Genomic DNA, 15,568 nt, shown 5'->3' on the forward strand with positions numbered 1-15,568 from the left:
ACAACTCTTTAGGAGAGATCTCCATAAGTCACAGAGGTACTGAAAATGCACTCACCTGATCAGGTATAAAGTGAATCTGCATTACAGTGTTGTTTTCTTCATGTAAACCCATGAACTCCACCCCGGGAGCACCATATCTGATGAGTTTGTTGAGGATCTACAGTATTTAAGGTGACCCACGGTTACAATTAATTGATACGAAGCTTTCTAGCAAGCAAGACGAAAAGAGATTAGTTTGAAACCACGTTTTACTGTTGGTGAGCTGGACTGCAAAGAATCAATGCAAATCTACTTTTGATTTTACATGCTTGTAAAATTTGCAGGCTGTGCTCACTGTGGAAAACAGGGAAGTTCACTTCTTCCTTCAGTATATGCAGAAGAGGTGCCTGGACCCGGTTTTTTCTCAGGGATGTTCAGTGATTTCCCAGACACTACAATAGTGCTTAACTAATTTGTAACCAGGAGACAGATGGCTACTGCCTGCTTGTGGAGTCCAGCCTCTCAGTACAAACAACACCAGCAGTGAATGATTAAACTGGCAGAGACAGCAACAACTTTTCCTTTCTGGGCTGGGTGACATGCCTGCGCTACAGCTCATCTAACTCTGGTCTCTGCCATGAGAATCATCTCTCACACAGAAAAATCTGACAGACTGGACGTCATTAGCTACAAAAAATAACTTAACCACCTTCAATGTTTAGGTCTTTAATTCCTGGATGGTCAAAAACTCAGGAAGTTGAAAGTATTTCTGACTTCAGCTTTAACCTTTGAAATAGAATTGCTTCAGGAAAAAAAAAAAAAAAAAAAAAAAAGGAACCCTGCCCCAAATATTTAAACAACCCTGGAATTTACAATGTGAAGGATTGCTAAACTTAGGCCAGATCTAGTCTGACCTTCTGCATAGCAAGAGCAGAGTCTTGTTTAATATCTGCATCAGCTCAGCTTCTGTTGGAGCTGTAGCTCAGCTCTAGGAAAGACAATCCCACATTGATCAGACCAAAAATTACTCCAAACTCTGGTAAACTGTTTCAGTGTTCCAGTAACCCTTGCTTGCAAATTCATACTTAATCTAACTTTTGAAGTTTCTTTAAAGATGCACTAATTCTGTTGAGGTTAGAGAACTCTCACCCAAGGTGTTCAAAGGATACAATTTGATGGCTCCTGATCGTGTCCCAATGGCCATGAGGCGCAGAAAAGGGCTGTAGCCCAGGGCACTGGGCTGGTGGGGAAATCCATGTTCCACAGTCTGGGGGAGAGAAGGAAAAATCATCATCAGCAGCTTGTTTCATGGGCATTGTTGGGCAGAAATTCAACATGGTATGGCAGTCTGAAAAACAGTGCTTAATGGCAGCTTTTTCTGCTGAAAGGTGTTCAAACCTTTTTGATTTGCTGAACAACAGCCTAATGATGAATGTGTGCCAAGAATCCCTGGCTCCACAGCCAGGATATCCAAACGTGTAACAGAAATGAAAGAGAAATATTCTGAAAACAGTAGCCTGAAAACTCTTGATGTTAAGATTAAAAATAACTCTGCATAAGCACAGCTTAGTCAGTCAATACAACACACTCCATCACTCCACATCAGCTGCACTTCTGTAAACCAACTGCTCAGCACAATTTCAAAGTCTGACACAAATACTGTGCACTGTAAGATGAGCTTTATCTGCCAAATTCCACACAGGTCAGCCTTCCTGACCCCTTTTTGGTGATTGACATGAAGAAATGGTGCAAAGCAATGCAGAGCTGTGAGTGAACATCAGTGCTCATCAAGGAAGCAAAACAGATTTCCTATGAGCAGCCAGGAAAACTAATGTAACCCATATCCATTTTCCAGAGGGAACATGAACACTGGAATTTAATGAGAACAGGAGCCTCCTAGGCTACCTCAGAGTAATTCAAAGCCATTTGGGACTAGAAAGATGTCACAGTCACAGGGAGCAGCGTGGCTTGGCCTTGGTGGCTTCCCTAAAGTATAACTTACAACTGCTTCAGGAGGGAGGTTGAGAGCATTTGTACACACCAGGGAATAATATCCTGCCATGCTTACAGGATGCTACCAAGCTGCTTAGAAAATAGCTCAGTGAGGTTTTCAGAAGTGCTAATGCACAGCTCTTCTGGTTTAGGCAAAACCAGTACGCACAACACACAGGTACAGAGGACTGCTGTGCCCACAGATTAATAGGGAAGATTAAGAGGGATGCTTCCTGGAAAACACTGATCCTTAAAGGCTCAGCTTCTGGAAAACACCTTATTCTAAGGCAAGCTAGCCAGCTACAGAATAGGAATTCATTACACTCACTACTGAAAAAAAAATAAAAAGCAGAGAACTCTCCATCTACAGCACTTGCACCTCACTCCCATCCTCATTTCCATCATGTCAGAAGCAAAGCTACCACTTCACTTAAGTTTTCTGCTTTACTCAACCTAAAAGCAACACCTGGACTTTATTTCCTGCATAGTGATTTCCCAACTTAATCCCCTGCACGAGAATCAAATGGAGCTGGTTTCATTTCGTGGTCAGGCCATAGCCTGAGGTGCCCCAGCTGCTGCAAAGCACTTTAATGTCCTGCTCAAAGACAGCACAGGAGGATCCAGCTGACTCCAGAGTCTGCCAGTTTGTTTCGGTTTTACTCATTTGATCACAATTCCTAAGCTGCAAGGAAAGACCTCCCTCCTCTAAATACTGGGTACCCCAGCCTGAGGTTCTCTTAAGGGAAGATGAGCCTCTTTACAAGATAAAACTGAAAATATTGGAGCATTTCCCAATTTTTCTGCTTGCCAACTCATTAGGCTGGGAAAAAGAGTAGATAGTATGTTTTTTTACCTTTTATAGGTAGTAAGCCAAGATTAGTACTACACAAGCTCCAAGACCACTGAGTTTACTTCCTTTTTTGATAACTTAATCTCCAGCCTTAGCTATTTATATTCTAAGAAGGTAATTTAAGTGTTAGGTTTGCATTATTAAAAACAAATTTTGAGAACTCAGTCTTTTTACTGTCACCCTTGAAGCTGCTGCTAACCAACCTTTGCATAGCTACACATATAAAACTTACTAGAGAAGGCTGTATGAAATTAGGAATTTATCAATGGACTCAGAATTGAAACAGGGCAGTTTCCTGACCCAGCACAGGCAAAGAGGAATTTCTCTGCACTGTGATAGCTACTGAGACAACACAGAAAAGCTTCCTAATTGTCAAAGTTGTGGGAGTATAAAGCTATGGTGCAAAATTCTGGGAAGAAGATCCAAGGTAATGTTATCTCAACAACAAATCAGACATTTAAATGAATCAGGTGTAGCACAGGCAATAAACACCATTCCACTCTCACCCAAAACAAAGTGAGGAACTTGTTAGGGAGACACCAGCGTAACTCCCCCTGATAGTTTTAGTTTCAACTTGTTCACAGTCACTGCACTGTCATGTTATCAGCACAACCAGGTGCAATTTTCAGTGACACATCAATTAGAAACTGTGATTATTCTAAGATTTCATCCATCCAAAAGAAAAAGCTTTAGCCACAACTCTCAGAAAACCATGACTTATACAATACTGTACTGCCTGTTAGGAAGCTGTCAACACCAGCCTTAATACTGGCCTAATTATATCTTGGGTTTGATGTGTTAATTTGTAAACACATTAGACAAGTCAATAAAAGCTTTAATTATTGAGTAGGAGACCTATGAACTGCACAACCAAGTGTGTATGATTCAGTAATAATAATAGAAGGGTGATTTTTTTTTCTCCAGGTTTTCATTCAACCAGAAATTTTGAAGTACCCCCCAATTCCACAGACACATTTACAAAAGAGAAGTATCAGTAACAACCACAGTGTGCTACACAACTGCTCATGGAGAGCAGTAAATGTACTAAACGTTTCTGGTAGCTCTGAATCTTCAACCAAGATGCCCATAAGCTGCAACAAAGATAATTCTCTCTTATGTCATTTGTTTCCACAGCTGGACAGTAAAGGCTTCAGGGTGGGTTTTGGGCTGCATTTGACACCACCAGGGTCAGGCATTCACATTCACTATCCTGATTACTCAGATCTTTTCCTTGCACTTATTTGCACCCAGTTGTTAAATCACATCAAGCCAGCTTTGGGCTGCTCTCCCTCCCTCCCTCCCTCCCTCCCTCCCCTCGGCAGCTTTCATCAGTCAATCCTTTCACCTGCCCAGCAGGTAAACGCAGCAAGGGGGAGAGAGGGGGGCAGGAGGCAGCAGAGGTTACAATGGAGCCTTTCAGCAGAGCTGAAATAAGAAACTGGAGTGCCCACAATGTGCCCTCCTTCTCAAAAGGGTCTTTGTTTCTATGGGGAAAGGTAGGAGCTTTTTCTCATTCTCCACAGATTTGTCAGACTCAAGCAAGCCTGGTGTCAGCAGCACTGACAAAAATGCTTCGTGTCAGTCATATTTACTGCAGGAAAAATGTGGCCAAACTGAACAGTTGTTCCCAGCCCACACTAAAGCTGTGCCCATGAAATTCAGCTCTGTCTTCCTCCTTTCACTTGCCTCTGTTTCTCCTCTCAGATTGTTTTATGACAGAGCAGAGACAAACCCAACCACAGGCAATACAAGCCCTGTCTCTTTGTTATTTCATCTTTTGAAAAAACAATGAAGCCTGTATGTGCTAACTCCAACTTTGCTTAGACACTAATTCAGATTCCAGGTAAGCTCTCCATCACACCCATCAGCAAAGGGGCAGGAAGGCTGAAAACAGGGGAAAAACCATGAAGCCATAAATTAAATGCAATGCTCCCAGTTGGGTAACATTCAGCTGTAAGACAGGCTGGTTCACCTGTGTGTTACCCATCATCTAGTCTGACAATGCCAGCCTGAACATGTTTCTTCTGCAGGGCTTGGACTGAGCCAAAGGCATCCAAATACTACTTCCAAAAGCAGGATAAACTCAAAGAAGCAGACTGCCAAGTCCACATACCTTATCCTTCATTCTATCCACTGAGCTAAAAACAGATTCTTGCAACAGGTACACACAAGTATGGGAAGTTCTTACTCATACAGAGAAACAGATATGCAAAGCTAAGTGACTAGCAGAATTTAGGAAGGTGTTTTATGAAACAAACACAACTTTGAAAACAGTTTGAAGTGCTAGTCCAGTCATCAATCAGTCCCTTAAAACCATCTGGACCATCTCTTATGCAAAACAGAAATGCAAGAGAGAAGCAGTAAGATCACAGCCTATTTATACCTGACAGAGTAAACAAACAAACAAAAATCCACCACCATCAATTAAATAGACTTTCTTAATTGAAGTCCATTCTAGGTCAGCATGGTCAAATACACTTCACTACACTAAATCTGTGAGGCATCCTGCATTTATATTCAACTTCAGTGTAAAATGAGGCCAGGAATCCCCAGCCCCTTTAAGGTACAGACCTTGCCTTTACTCATGGCCTGCATCACACACTGAAGAGGTGCAAATCCACCGTGCAATTTCTCTGATCAGCAACTTTACAGACCCACAAAATATTTCCCAAGCAGGTTCTTAACCAGAAGTCTTTCAAAGACCTCAAATAACAAGTGTTTAAAAACCTGCTTACCAGCCCTAATGTGCTTGCTCTCACAGCACATTAGACCAGGACAGCTTTGGCACACAAAGCACTATGATTCTTGGCTCCTTAAAGCCACAACCTTCAACAGCTCAGAATTAAGAGCTGACTTTCCCAGGTTTTCTCAGTTTACCTAGCTGTGAGTAGATGTTTATTGCATCAAAGGGTAGAAGCTTTCAAATGACCCATTATCTTTAGAAATACTGGAATGGGACACATAAGACTTGGGGGGAAAAAAACCCCTCACTTTTATGCAAGAAAAAAGTAGAGTGTAAGAGATTCTGGTATAATGTTCATTCTCTTCTGATTCTTATTAGAAAAGAACAAGTTACTGTGGCTTAAAGGTGCAAATGAATTTTACAAGGCCTTTAATTACCAAGCTGTTAATGAGAGCAAACATTAGGAAGTGTCCAAAGTAGTTGTCTCCCTAGAAACAAGATGTCATATTTACCTTCAGGACTGAAACAAATGGAGTCACAAATCCTGATGTCAGCTTCTAATATATTTGGAAGTTTTCCTCTGCTGCAAAAGCTACCTCTTTCAACCCTGTTTTGCATTATCCAAATTAGTGTGTCTCTGGCAGGCAAAGCTTAGCCAAACATTCTCATAAGAGAAAGGTATATTCAAGGAAGAGCCATACCTAAAATCGCAGAGTTTTTCCAAGGTATATATAATTTTAAATGCTTATAAGCAACTCTGACCCATGACTGAGACATCTTTTCTGAAGCTGACACTGCATTTAGCCAGATGCAAACAACTCAGACCTGGTCTGCATTCACAGATTTTTCTACTGCATCTGCACTAGGATTTTCTGGTGGTAGCAGGCAGAAAACAGACCCGAAGCACTCTTGAGTTCCTTTGTCTCCCCAGTGGCAGGGAGGTATGCATGGAATTGGTGTTGCTCAGTACCAATTACATTAAATCATTTATCTCAAATATCCACAGTTCCACTTCAAGTATCCATCTACACTACAATTACAATGAATCAAGGAGGTTATTTCCTAGGCTGATTTCATTTATCCATTTCACTTTGCAGAAAAATTCCATTTAAACCTTGGAAACACAAAACCTACAAATATATTTCTGCTCCCCAAAGAAAGTGTAAGTAGCCATTAGCCTAGCCATGATTTAATACTAGGCATTTTCAAAGATAAAAGCATTATGCTCCTGGCCAGAACTCAAAAGAAAAATATCCAGAGTCTTGGATAGATAGCACAGCCATTGCAATTTCTTCTTCACTGAGGGAAGGAAAAAAATTAGAAACACATTCAGACTAAGATAATAGTAAATTCATTACTAATGGCCATTGTGCTGCCTAGGTGCTAGCACAGCCTTTTAAATGCACATTTAAAAGCAGGGGTACACTTGTAAATCCAAACTATAATCAGGGACAAAGAACTCTGGCTACAGCTGCACCACAAGCTGTGGCTTATATGTATCTTTAGAAAAATGTTTATTTTCCTTACCTATAACAGAAACAGTCCCAGCACATAGCAGGACAAGTGACAGACCACTCAGAGGATAGAAAAGCTGCTGTGAAGATCTCTTATTTCAACAAGTGCCTCTCAACAACATCACAATATCCTTCCTCTTAGAAAAGGAGACAGAATTGAGAACACGCCCAGGACCTTAAAGGAAACTACTAAGGCATATTGTGGGAGAAAAAGGCAGAACTGAAAAAGAGAACAAACCTCTCCTAAATTTAACTTTTCCACCCACACTCAAGTGGTTTTTCCCTTCTTTTGCAGGATGCAGTGGCTCAGGACAGATTTGCCTTGAAGTCTGAGGAAAGCCCCGTACCTTGTTAAACTGGAAAAGGTCGCGCTTGAGCCTCTCTCGAACTGGATCGTGTCCGGGTCTTAAGAACCTTCTCATTTTCCTTGCTGTAGTATCTTGGCAACAAAATCCTAACAAAAGAGAAAAGAAGAGTCTATATAATAATAAAATAAACAGCCAGAGCAGAAAGCAGGCAGAAGTAGGTTATTTATTTTGGTTTAGCAGGTAACAAATCAGCCAGAGCAGACTGAGACAACATCACTATCGAGTGACTAAAACCTGATACCAGTCTAGCACAGCTCTCTGGTGCAGCACTTCACAATTCTACTTTCACATTGATAAAGCAAACTAGTACAGATAAAACAAGAGGATTCTGAAAAGGGTTTTGCACTTGGCTATTTTGTGATCCTTTGAGTTGATGCTATCCAAAGAAAAAGAAAAACTCCAGCATTTGCATAAACATTCAGACAAACCCAACCTAAAGGCTAAATCCCAGGCTCAGGCATTATTGACTAGCATCAGTTTTCACCCCAGGTAACCCTCCAGCTATTGAGCCAAAGAGAGAAAGAATCCCATTTTCAGGTCTCTCCATGGGCACGGCAGAAAGGGCGCTGCGCTGCCTGCAGGGGAGCTGCATTAATTATTAACTTGCCTTTGTAAAAAATCAAGCCGAACTCCCTGCTCGAGGTGGGGGTAGGGAAGGGAATTTCGCACCTGCAATCCACTGTGCAGCTGAAGCACAAAGCAGTGTCCCAGTGGCCAGTCTCTCACAGAGACAGAAGGATCCAAGCAGGACAAATCAGACCTGATTCCAGAGCCAGAAATCACACGAGGAATCCCAAGCTCCAGCTTCCCACTCTGTACAGCTCAGGAAACTGTCACATCTCCCCTCGGCACAGGTACTAAGTGACAAGTAAACCCTGTCAACTCCAGAGCAAAAACTTGAATTCACATCCTGAAAACTTACCCTGGTGTTAGTGCTCCTGCCTGCCCTGGCCATTTCTCACAGGCTGCAGTTTACAGACACTTCACTCAGTATTTTATTTTAATTTGCTGGACAGAGAGCAATTTGCCAGCTACTCTGTACATGACATACATGTGCAGTGGGGCCAGAACTTCTGAGGTGTAATGAAGTGTCAGAGTGGATATTATACATGGTCAGAAGAGGTTCATACACACCTACAGTAAGATGGGGAGCAGGGGACTGATGTTGCAGGAGAAAGAGAGGGGCCAGGAGCACCAAAGGAACCAGCAAGCGAACAGAGGGGCTTGAACCCTTCAAACAGTGGGGCTGGAGGTGAGTGACAATGGGGATGAGCTTTCACACCTGCAGAGATAGGAACAGCACAGCTGGAAACAGGGTGCCTGCTTCTGTGCTCCTGCCAGCAACAATGGCCATTGGAATGACCTAAAGCAGCCACTCCTGAAGAGCTTGAGCTGTTTTTCAAAGAGTTCCAAGCAAGGCCTTGCACCAGCTGTGAAGGTCCAAAAGAAGGAAATGGTGTGATAAACAGGATGCTCCACAGGCATATTTTGAGAACTCCCTTTAGAAACTCCCTGAGCTTGAACTTGTACCTTTTTGTTGCACTACTGCCCCTTTACCTTTCCTGCTCACACTCCAGCATCTCCAGCCACCTGTGCAGCACTGCCCTGAGCTCACCAAAGGTCCGTAATGCAGCCCTGGTTCAGAGGACCAGAGGATCACATGAGGATCAATCACCTGAGTCGCTCAGGCCCTAGAATTACTAGGATCTACGTGACTGGAATATGTCACCTACGTGACATTCCAGTCACCGAGAATCACTGGCAGCACCAGCCACCAGAGAAAAAATGGCTCTGAGCAGGGCAGCTACAGCTGTTTGTGTTTGTGTGCCACCAGCACATGCAGGGTGAAGAATGTGCACAGAAACAAACCTATGAGGACCTCAGAAAAGAGAGGAAAAGTGTTGTTTACTTGGAAAGTAAATCCTTCTACAATGATTTAGCAACTCAACTGAAATTTCAAAAATAGTGTCAGATCATAAGACATCTTTTACCAGACATCCCTGAGAGAGGGACATATTTTCACAAAGCTACATTCACTTTAAGTCAGCAAAAGTTACAGAGCAGTGACAAAGTGCTCCGCAATGAAAGGACAGCACATCATGCCCAAGTATAATACACAACTTGCCCTTAGCCAGACAAGGAAAGGAAAGTGCCAAGAAGACACACCCTTTCCCACTGTCAATCAATATCCTGGACCTGTTAAACGAGGCAAACCCACAGAGAAACTCTACTAATTACCGTCCCCACTTTAGAACAAAAGACCTCAGCTGTGCCAGCACAGACGAAACTATGTGTTAGGAGCGAAGAAGGGGCTTGTATTGAGAGAGACACAACTTTACATTTAAAAACTTGCTAGAATGTGTTATCCTAAAATATTAATGGCATCCTGAAGCATGCTATTTGAGCCTGCTTATGCAAGAGCTCCAACATTCACACTCCAGCCCACAACAACTTGTTCAACAGGCTAAGAAGTGTAGTAGCTCTGAACTGAGCAGTAACTCACTTGAAGAACCATCACCCTGAAGGGCTGAGAGGATCAGAGAAGGCAAACTACAAAAGTCACCTCTCATAGACTGATATACTTTGGTCAGTTTATTGCTGACCAAAGAACCTCTGAGCATCACAGGATGGGAAAGGACGAGAGGACAAGCAGTTCTGAACAAAGGCAAAGAAGGAATAGCATCCACTGCAGCACAGGTTGTCCAAGAGTTATTATCACAAGTTTACAAGGCTCTTATCAAAGAGAATAATTTTGGTTTTAGTACAATAAGCAAGTATCTCTTCCAATTCTAGAAATAGATTCCACAATCTGTATAATCTTATCTTCCAGATGTACATTTACATTTTAGCAGTTTAGTTTATCTCCCACACACCTTTGGAGTCTTACATAAAACTCCAGCCCCAAGTGCTCTGCAGTTGTCTGCCAGTCAGCATTTACAACCATCTGGTAACAGTTGTGGCTACCAGTAGCCAGAGAGGAATTCTCCAGTAGCCTCTGAAGCTATGCCAGGTCTGCATGTATCTAATGTTCTTATTTTCAAGGGAAACAATTCTTTAGGCTTTCAAAGACAAGTCTTTTACCAGAAACTATGTGCAACATTCTCTTCTTTTAAGATGAATTGAGGGAAGCTGTCTAGAGGCAACAATAGCACAAGGCTGAGCCAACCCAAGTTTTGCCCGTACTCAGGACATGGACACCTGACAGCAGAGCTCAGAGTGCCCCAACATCAAATTCCTGCTGCTTCCTTACCTGAATGCTCAGCTAAATATATAATAAAGTCCCCTTTTCCACCTCATTGGATTAGATACAGACACAAAGCAAAATCTCCTCACTATTCATATGGAGAGGCAATGAAAGCATGAGTGGCAAGACAGTCCTGTTTCCAATCAGACGCTAAGGAGCAGTTTAACATCACAACCAGATTTCACTCTGTCCTCCTTGCTCAGCTCCATTCATTTCAGACACCGTGAGATGTGGCATATGAACTCAGATTCAACAGAAGGACAAATGCTCCTTCCCAGGAGCAGCATTAATTGTTCCTCAATTGCTGACTAGCAAATGCTGAGTGTCACCAATCCAGAGCTCCACGTTTTCCTTTGGCTTCCTTGCTTCTGCACACATCAATGTATCTCAATGTATCTTGATGCCCATGCTTGCTGAGACACTCTCCATCATTTTCTCCATCAGCTTGGCAAAGGCTGGCAGGGAACTACGCTGTGCAGAAATTTGTTGGACTTTTTCCTTACATCCTCTCATGAGAGTGGAATTTCCAGCCAAAATGCTGTAAGTCCCAATCACACAAGTTAATCCAGTCTAGCAAGAAGAGGAAACCCAGGTCAGAAGTTTTTATTACATAGCCAGTATTAAGTGTGGATGCAGTTTCAAGTGAACCCCACAACAAAAACATACCCATAATGAGTTTATTTTGCTCACGTAGCAGAGTTGCAAGGTACCATCTGTGTGCTTCCTTGGCAACCTTTACTCAGCTTGAACAGGTTTTCAATGGGATATAGTCCAAGAGCTTTCTTTTCAAAACGCCAGCAAGCATCTCAAGAACTCTTAAATCCTGCCTTGATTTAGGTTTCCTTCTCATTCCTTCCTCAGCACTCCTTCCTGCTTACAGGTCCTTAAAGGGAGAATATCTACCTATGCAGCTGATAACACTTTATCAACCCTGCTAAAATAAAAGAGGCCTTATCAAGCAGCTTTGTTTGAACTCCAGGCAGTTGGTGCTGCTGAAACAAACGGTCACTCCCATGGCTTTGTCTGAACCAGGTTCTCTCCTGCACCCAGGAGTTTGCCCTGTTGCTGTTACCAACACAGTCAACACCAAGACAATAGAGGCTGGGTCAGCTGCACAGCAAAAAGCTCTTCCTTAGCACCAGTGATCTCACACCAACAGAACTGAGCAAAGTATCACTTAAACACCAGATTTATCACATTTATCGATTACAGGTGCCACGACTCACTGTGAAAGGACAAATTTAAGAACTATTTTAGCTTGAAATCAATGAAACGAGCCTGAGCTATTCTTTAACTGCTCACCTCTACCACCCTGCTTGGCTGTGACACACTGTCAAGGCAGATACTCAAGAAAAGCACAAACCAAGCAGAACAGCTAAAGCAAAGGAAGGAGCAGTTGCTGTACACAGAGAAAAGTGTAAGACACCACCTCCTCTTCCCAGGAGAAGAAAGATGCTCTAACATTAATCTCAGTTTAATGAGAGCATGCAGAGATCTCCTTTACACAACTGCTGAGCCACTGCTACCCCCTGCCACTTGCATTTTCATAAACAAGAGAGTGTTCAGGTGCACCTTGCATATAGTAGTCAGTGAGGAAAACCAAAAGATCCTTTAAAAGGAATTTACTTCAGTGAATCTGGAGAGACAGACAGTGAAATGAACAACTGAACAGACTGTGGCAACACTATGTGCAGGTGGCTGCCTTCCTAAAACACAAACAATATTAAACAAACTATCACACATCGATTCTCTAATAACTCCTTGAAAATAATTGAGAACTAATCACACAACTCAGGCAAGTTAATGTACTGCCAACAGCCCTGTACTTGGAATTACCAGGAACCGCCCACCTGCAATGAATTTGGGAATTGTGCAAACCTTGTGTGTCATTAGGACTCCTATTGTGTTCTCCTTGTCATGGGGGCATGACAACACAAAGTTTCAAAATGCTACAGCAGAACAAAGTCTTTGCACTGAACAACATTATTGCCCATGATGCAAAACCTTTTGTAGGCTTTGCTAAGGAGCGTGAATCAAACAGAAAAGTGGTTTGTAACTTTGGAGCAGCACTTTACAAACAGTGGGTCAATGGAGCAAACCATGAAAGCATTTGCTTCATAAAGCAACACAAAGAGATCCAGCTGTGAGAAATGCTTATATGAGAACTGGAGTTTCCACACAATTTCTGCATAGAAACCAAACCAGTGCCTCCTTTGGTATTTTAAAGAAAAATGATTGTACTAGCAGTATCACATACTCTTATTGCCATGTATTAACTGCAAGACATAGGTTTAAAACCTCCCTTGGTCTTTGACATTTCTCAAGCTTCTATTGTCAGCCAAGAAAAGACACACCTCTTCCATAAGCAATTCCCAGGAATAATTATGTTACCATACCAAAGGCCACTGGAAGATAAAGGGCTCTCAACTGGTTTAACTCCTCCAGTACTTTTCTTTGGTCAGCTGTTACAGCAGATGCAATTTGTTCAAAACCAAATAAAAGACATTCCTCAGCACCATCCTGTGAAGATGTTTGAGAACTCTTCTCCCTCTCCAATACCAGGAACTATATAGAGCCCCTTGACAGGCTACAAGCAGCACTGAGCAGGATTAGGGACTGCTCACTGCTGGCACGGATCATCCTCATCTTCTGCATGGGTCAGTCTACCCCTACAAGGAACGTGCCAGGATGCATGGAGGAGCCTTGGGACGTACCAGCACTTTGCATTCCACTTGCCAGAAGCAGCAGCTTCCCGATTCAAAGTTAAGATCACCAGGCAGCTGCTCTGGGCACACAGCTTCAGCTGGGACTTGGTAAAGCCAGATATTCCAGTTGACTGAAGTGCTCTCAGAGACTACAAAGAGCAGCATTCTCCATCAAGTAAGACATGACAATGGACTTTTACTTCTACCATCTCAGTGGAGCTGTCCCCCTCTCCTGTCACTCTCCCCTGTCACACCAGCACAAGGCTTTGTGCCACTGGCTGCAGAAACACACACCCGGGAGTCTGATTCAACTGCTCTACACCATCAACAAAACTAAACGCAAACAGGCAAAGCTTTCTCCAACGCCAAGGTTAAGCCCCAGCTCCAGGAGGGGAGATACCAGCAAGAGCCTGTTCCCATGGCACAATGAAGGGCAACCTGAGACAAAGGTTGAACAACTTCCTTCACCGTTTTATTACACCTGTTTGCTGCCTGCTGGAAGCAACGTGCTCCTTCATTCAGCAAGTTCTCAACTTTGGGGAGGAGAAAGAAAAAACACTAATAGTGACAAGATGCATTTAATTCGGGCATAGGAAAAAAGAAGAGAGAAAATGCTAACGGAATATCCCACGGGAGTCAGAGTCACTGCAGTTCTTGTTCTTGTCTTCTCCAAGACCCGCTGCTTGGAGCCAGCGGCAGCACTGGTACTTGCGGGGCCGGGCTGCGAGCAGCGCATCCCCGACCGCAGGAGCGGGCGGGAGCGGCTCCCGCAGCCCCGCGGAGGCTCCGCACGCCGGGAGCGGCTCCCGCAGCCCCGCGGAGGGCCCGGCAGGAAGTCCCGGAGCGGCCACTGCCGCCACCTCCCCCGGGGAATCCCGGGATGCGGAGCTGCCGCGCTCCGGCCGTACGGACACAGCGCAGCGAGCCCGGCACCGGACACAGCAGCGAACAAAACCCCCGCAGCCCTCGGCTGCAAGTTCCACGGGGAGACGCTGCCGGAGTCCCCGGGTGCGCCGCGGCTCCAGGTGTGGCCGGCCCGGGCAGGGCGGAGAGCCGGGCACCGGCGGAGTGAACCCCCTCGGGGGCGGGGGAATCAGCGAGCACCTGCCGGCCCGGCCGCGCAGCCCAGCACGGGCGGGCATGGCGGGGCCGGCCGGACCCCCCCGCCGGGACCCCCACCCCGGGACCCCTCCCGGGAGCTCCTCCCGCCTCCCCGCGCGGCCCCAGCGAGCGGCGCTCACCTGCGGGGGCTGGGGCCGGGCCGCCCCGGCCGCGCTCCGCTCCGCGCCCGCTCCCCCTCAGCTGCGCGGCGGCGGCGGCCTCGCTCCGCGGGCACCTCCGGGCGGGGCGCGGCGGGGCGGGGCCTGCGGCGGGACCGCCCCGTGGGCGGAGCCATGGTATATAGACAGCGTGTGTGGGCGTGGTCTCGCATGCAAATAAGGCGCGGACGCTGTTCTGCCTCCCTTTCAGCCAGCGGGCTCATGAATAATTCAGCAGCGCGCTCGCTGTAGCCAATCAGGGAGCGGCACCGCGCGGCTCGGGGAGCGCGGGCAGCCGGCGCCGGGAAAAGGCCGGGAAAAGGCCGGGAAAAGGCCGGGAAAAAAGGGCGGCGGGGAAAGCCGGGCCGGACTCCAGGGCCCTTCCTCCGGGCTCCAGCCCCGCCACGGAGCTCCCAGCTTTCACAGCCTTGCCTGTGAAAATAGGCAGACGTTGCAAAAAAGTCGAAGCCTTCGCTGGAGAGAGGAATACCAAGTCCCATTGCACCGCCCCGCAGCAGCCACCCCGTGTCCTGCTGCAGGGAACAGTAGATGGACAAGAAAGCTGTATTTATGTAAAGGGCAATGGGTAGGTGAAGGTCTGCCCTCTCTGCATCCATGCAAAAACTTGAAATTACCTCTTACAAGGGTCCAGTAACAGTATTTCACCCGCGTTTCCAAAAGTGATGTTTTTCAATTAAATATTCGGTTCTTTCATCTTCTTGCAATGCGCAGCTAATCTGCATCCCAGACCAAAATGGAGCAGTGGTATCAGTCTGGATCATGCTCCTGTTCTGGGGTGGGTAAAGGCACCATCAGATGTTACAGTGCTGAGCAAGACAGCCACAGTTTCTCAATCCTCTCTGCAGTGGTTATTAAATTGTAATTGTCTTGTGCTGAATCAGGGAGTCTCTGCCCCAGTGAAACTCACTGGGTGGCTCTGGTAGACTTCATTGATACAATTCCACCTTGGCATA

The 15,568-nt window shown here is 45.2% G+C and overlaps 1 protein-coding gene across 3 annotated transcripts in view; it reads right to left on the reverse strand.

Annotated features, from left to right (window-relative positions):
- LLGL2 (LLGL scribble cell polarity complex component 2) overlaps positions 1–14,718 on the reverse strand; it is a 32,440-nt gene extending 17,722 nt beyond the window's left edge. For all 3 annotated transcript variants that reach the window (XM_004176341.6, XM_072937022.1, XM_072937021.1), the window contains exons 1-4: positions 14,577–14,718; positions 7,366–7,472; positions 1,149–1,246; positions 56–137 (exon numbers count right to left, since the gene is read on the reverse strand). In XM_004176341.6, coding sequence (XP_004176389.5) covers positions 56–137; positions 1,149–1,246; positions 7,366–7,440 — 255 coding nt within the window. In that variant the 5' untranslated portion in view covers positions 7,441–7,472; positions 14,577–14,718. The remainder of the gene's footprint in view (positions 1–55; positions 138–1,148; positions 1,247–7,365; positions 7,473–14,576) is intronic.
- Between the last annotated feature and the right edge of the window lie 850 nt (positions 14,719–15,568).

Source organism: Taeniopygia guttata, chromosome 18 (assembly GCF_048771995.1).
Source record: "Taeniopygia guttata chromosome 18, bTaeGut7.mat, whole genome shotgun sequence".
NCBI classification, from domain to species: domain Eukaryota; kingdom Metazoa; phylum Chordata; class Aves; order Passeriformes; family Estrildidae; genus Taeniopygia; species Taeniopygia guttata.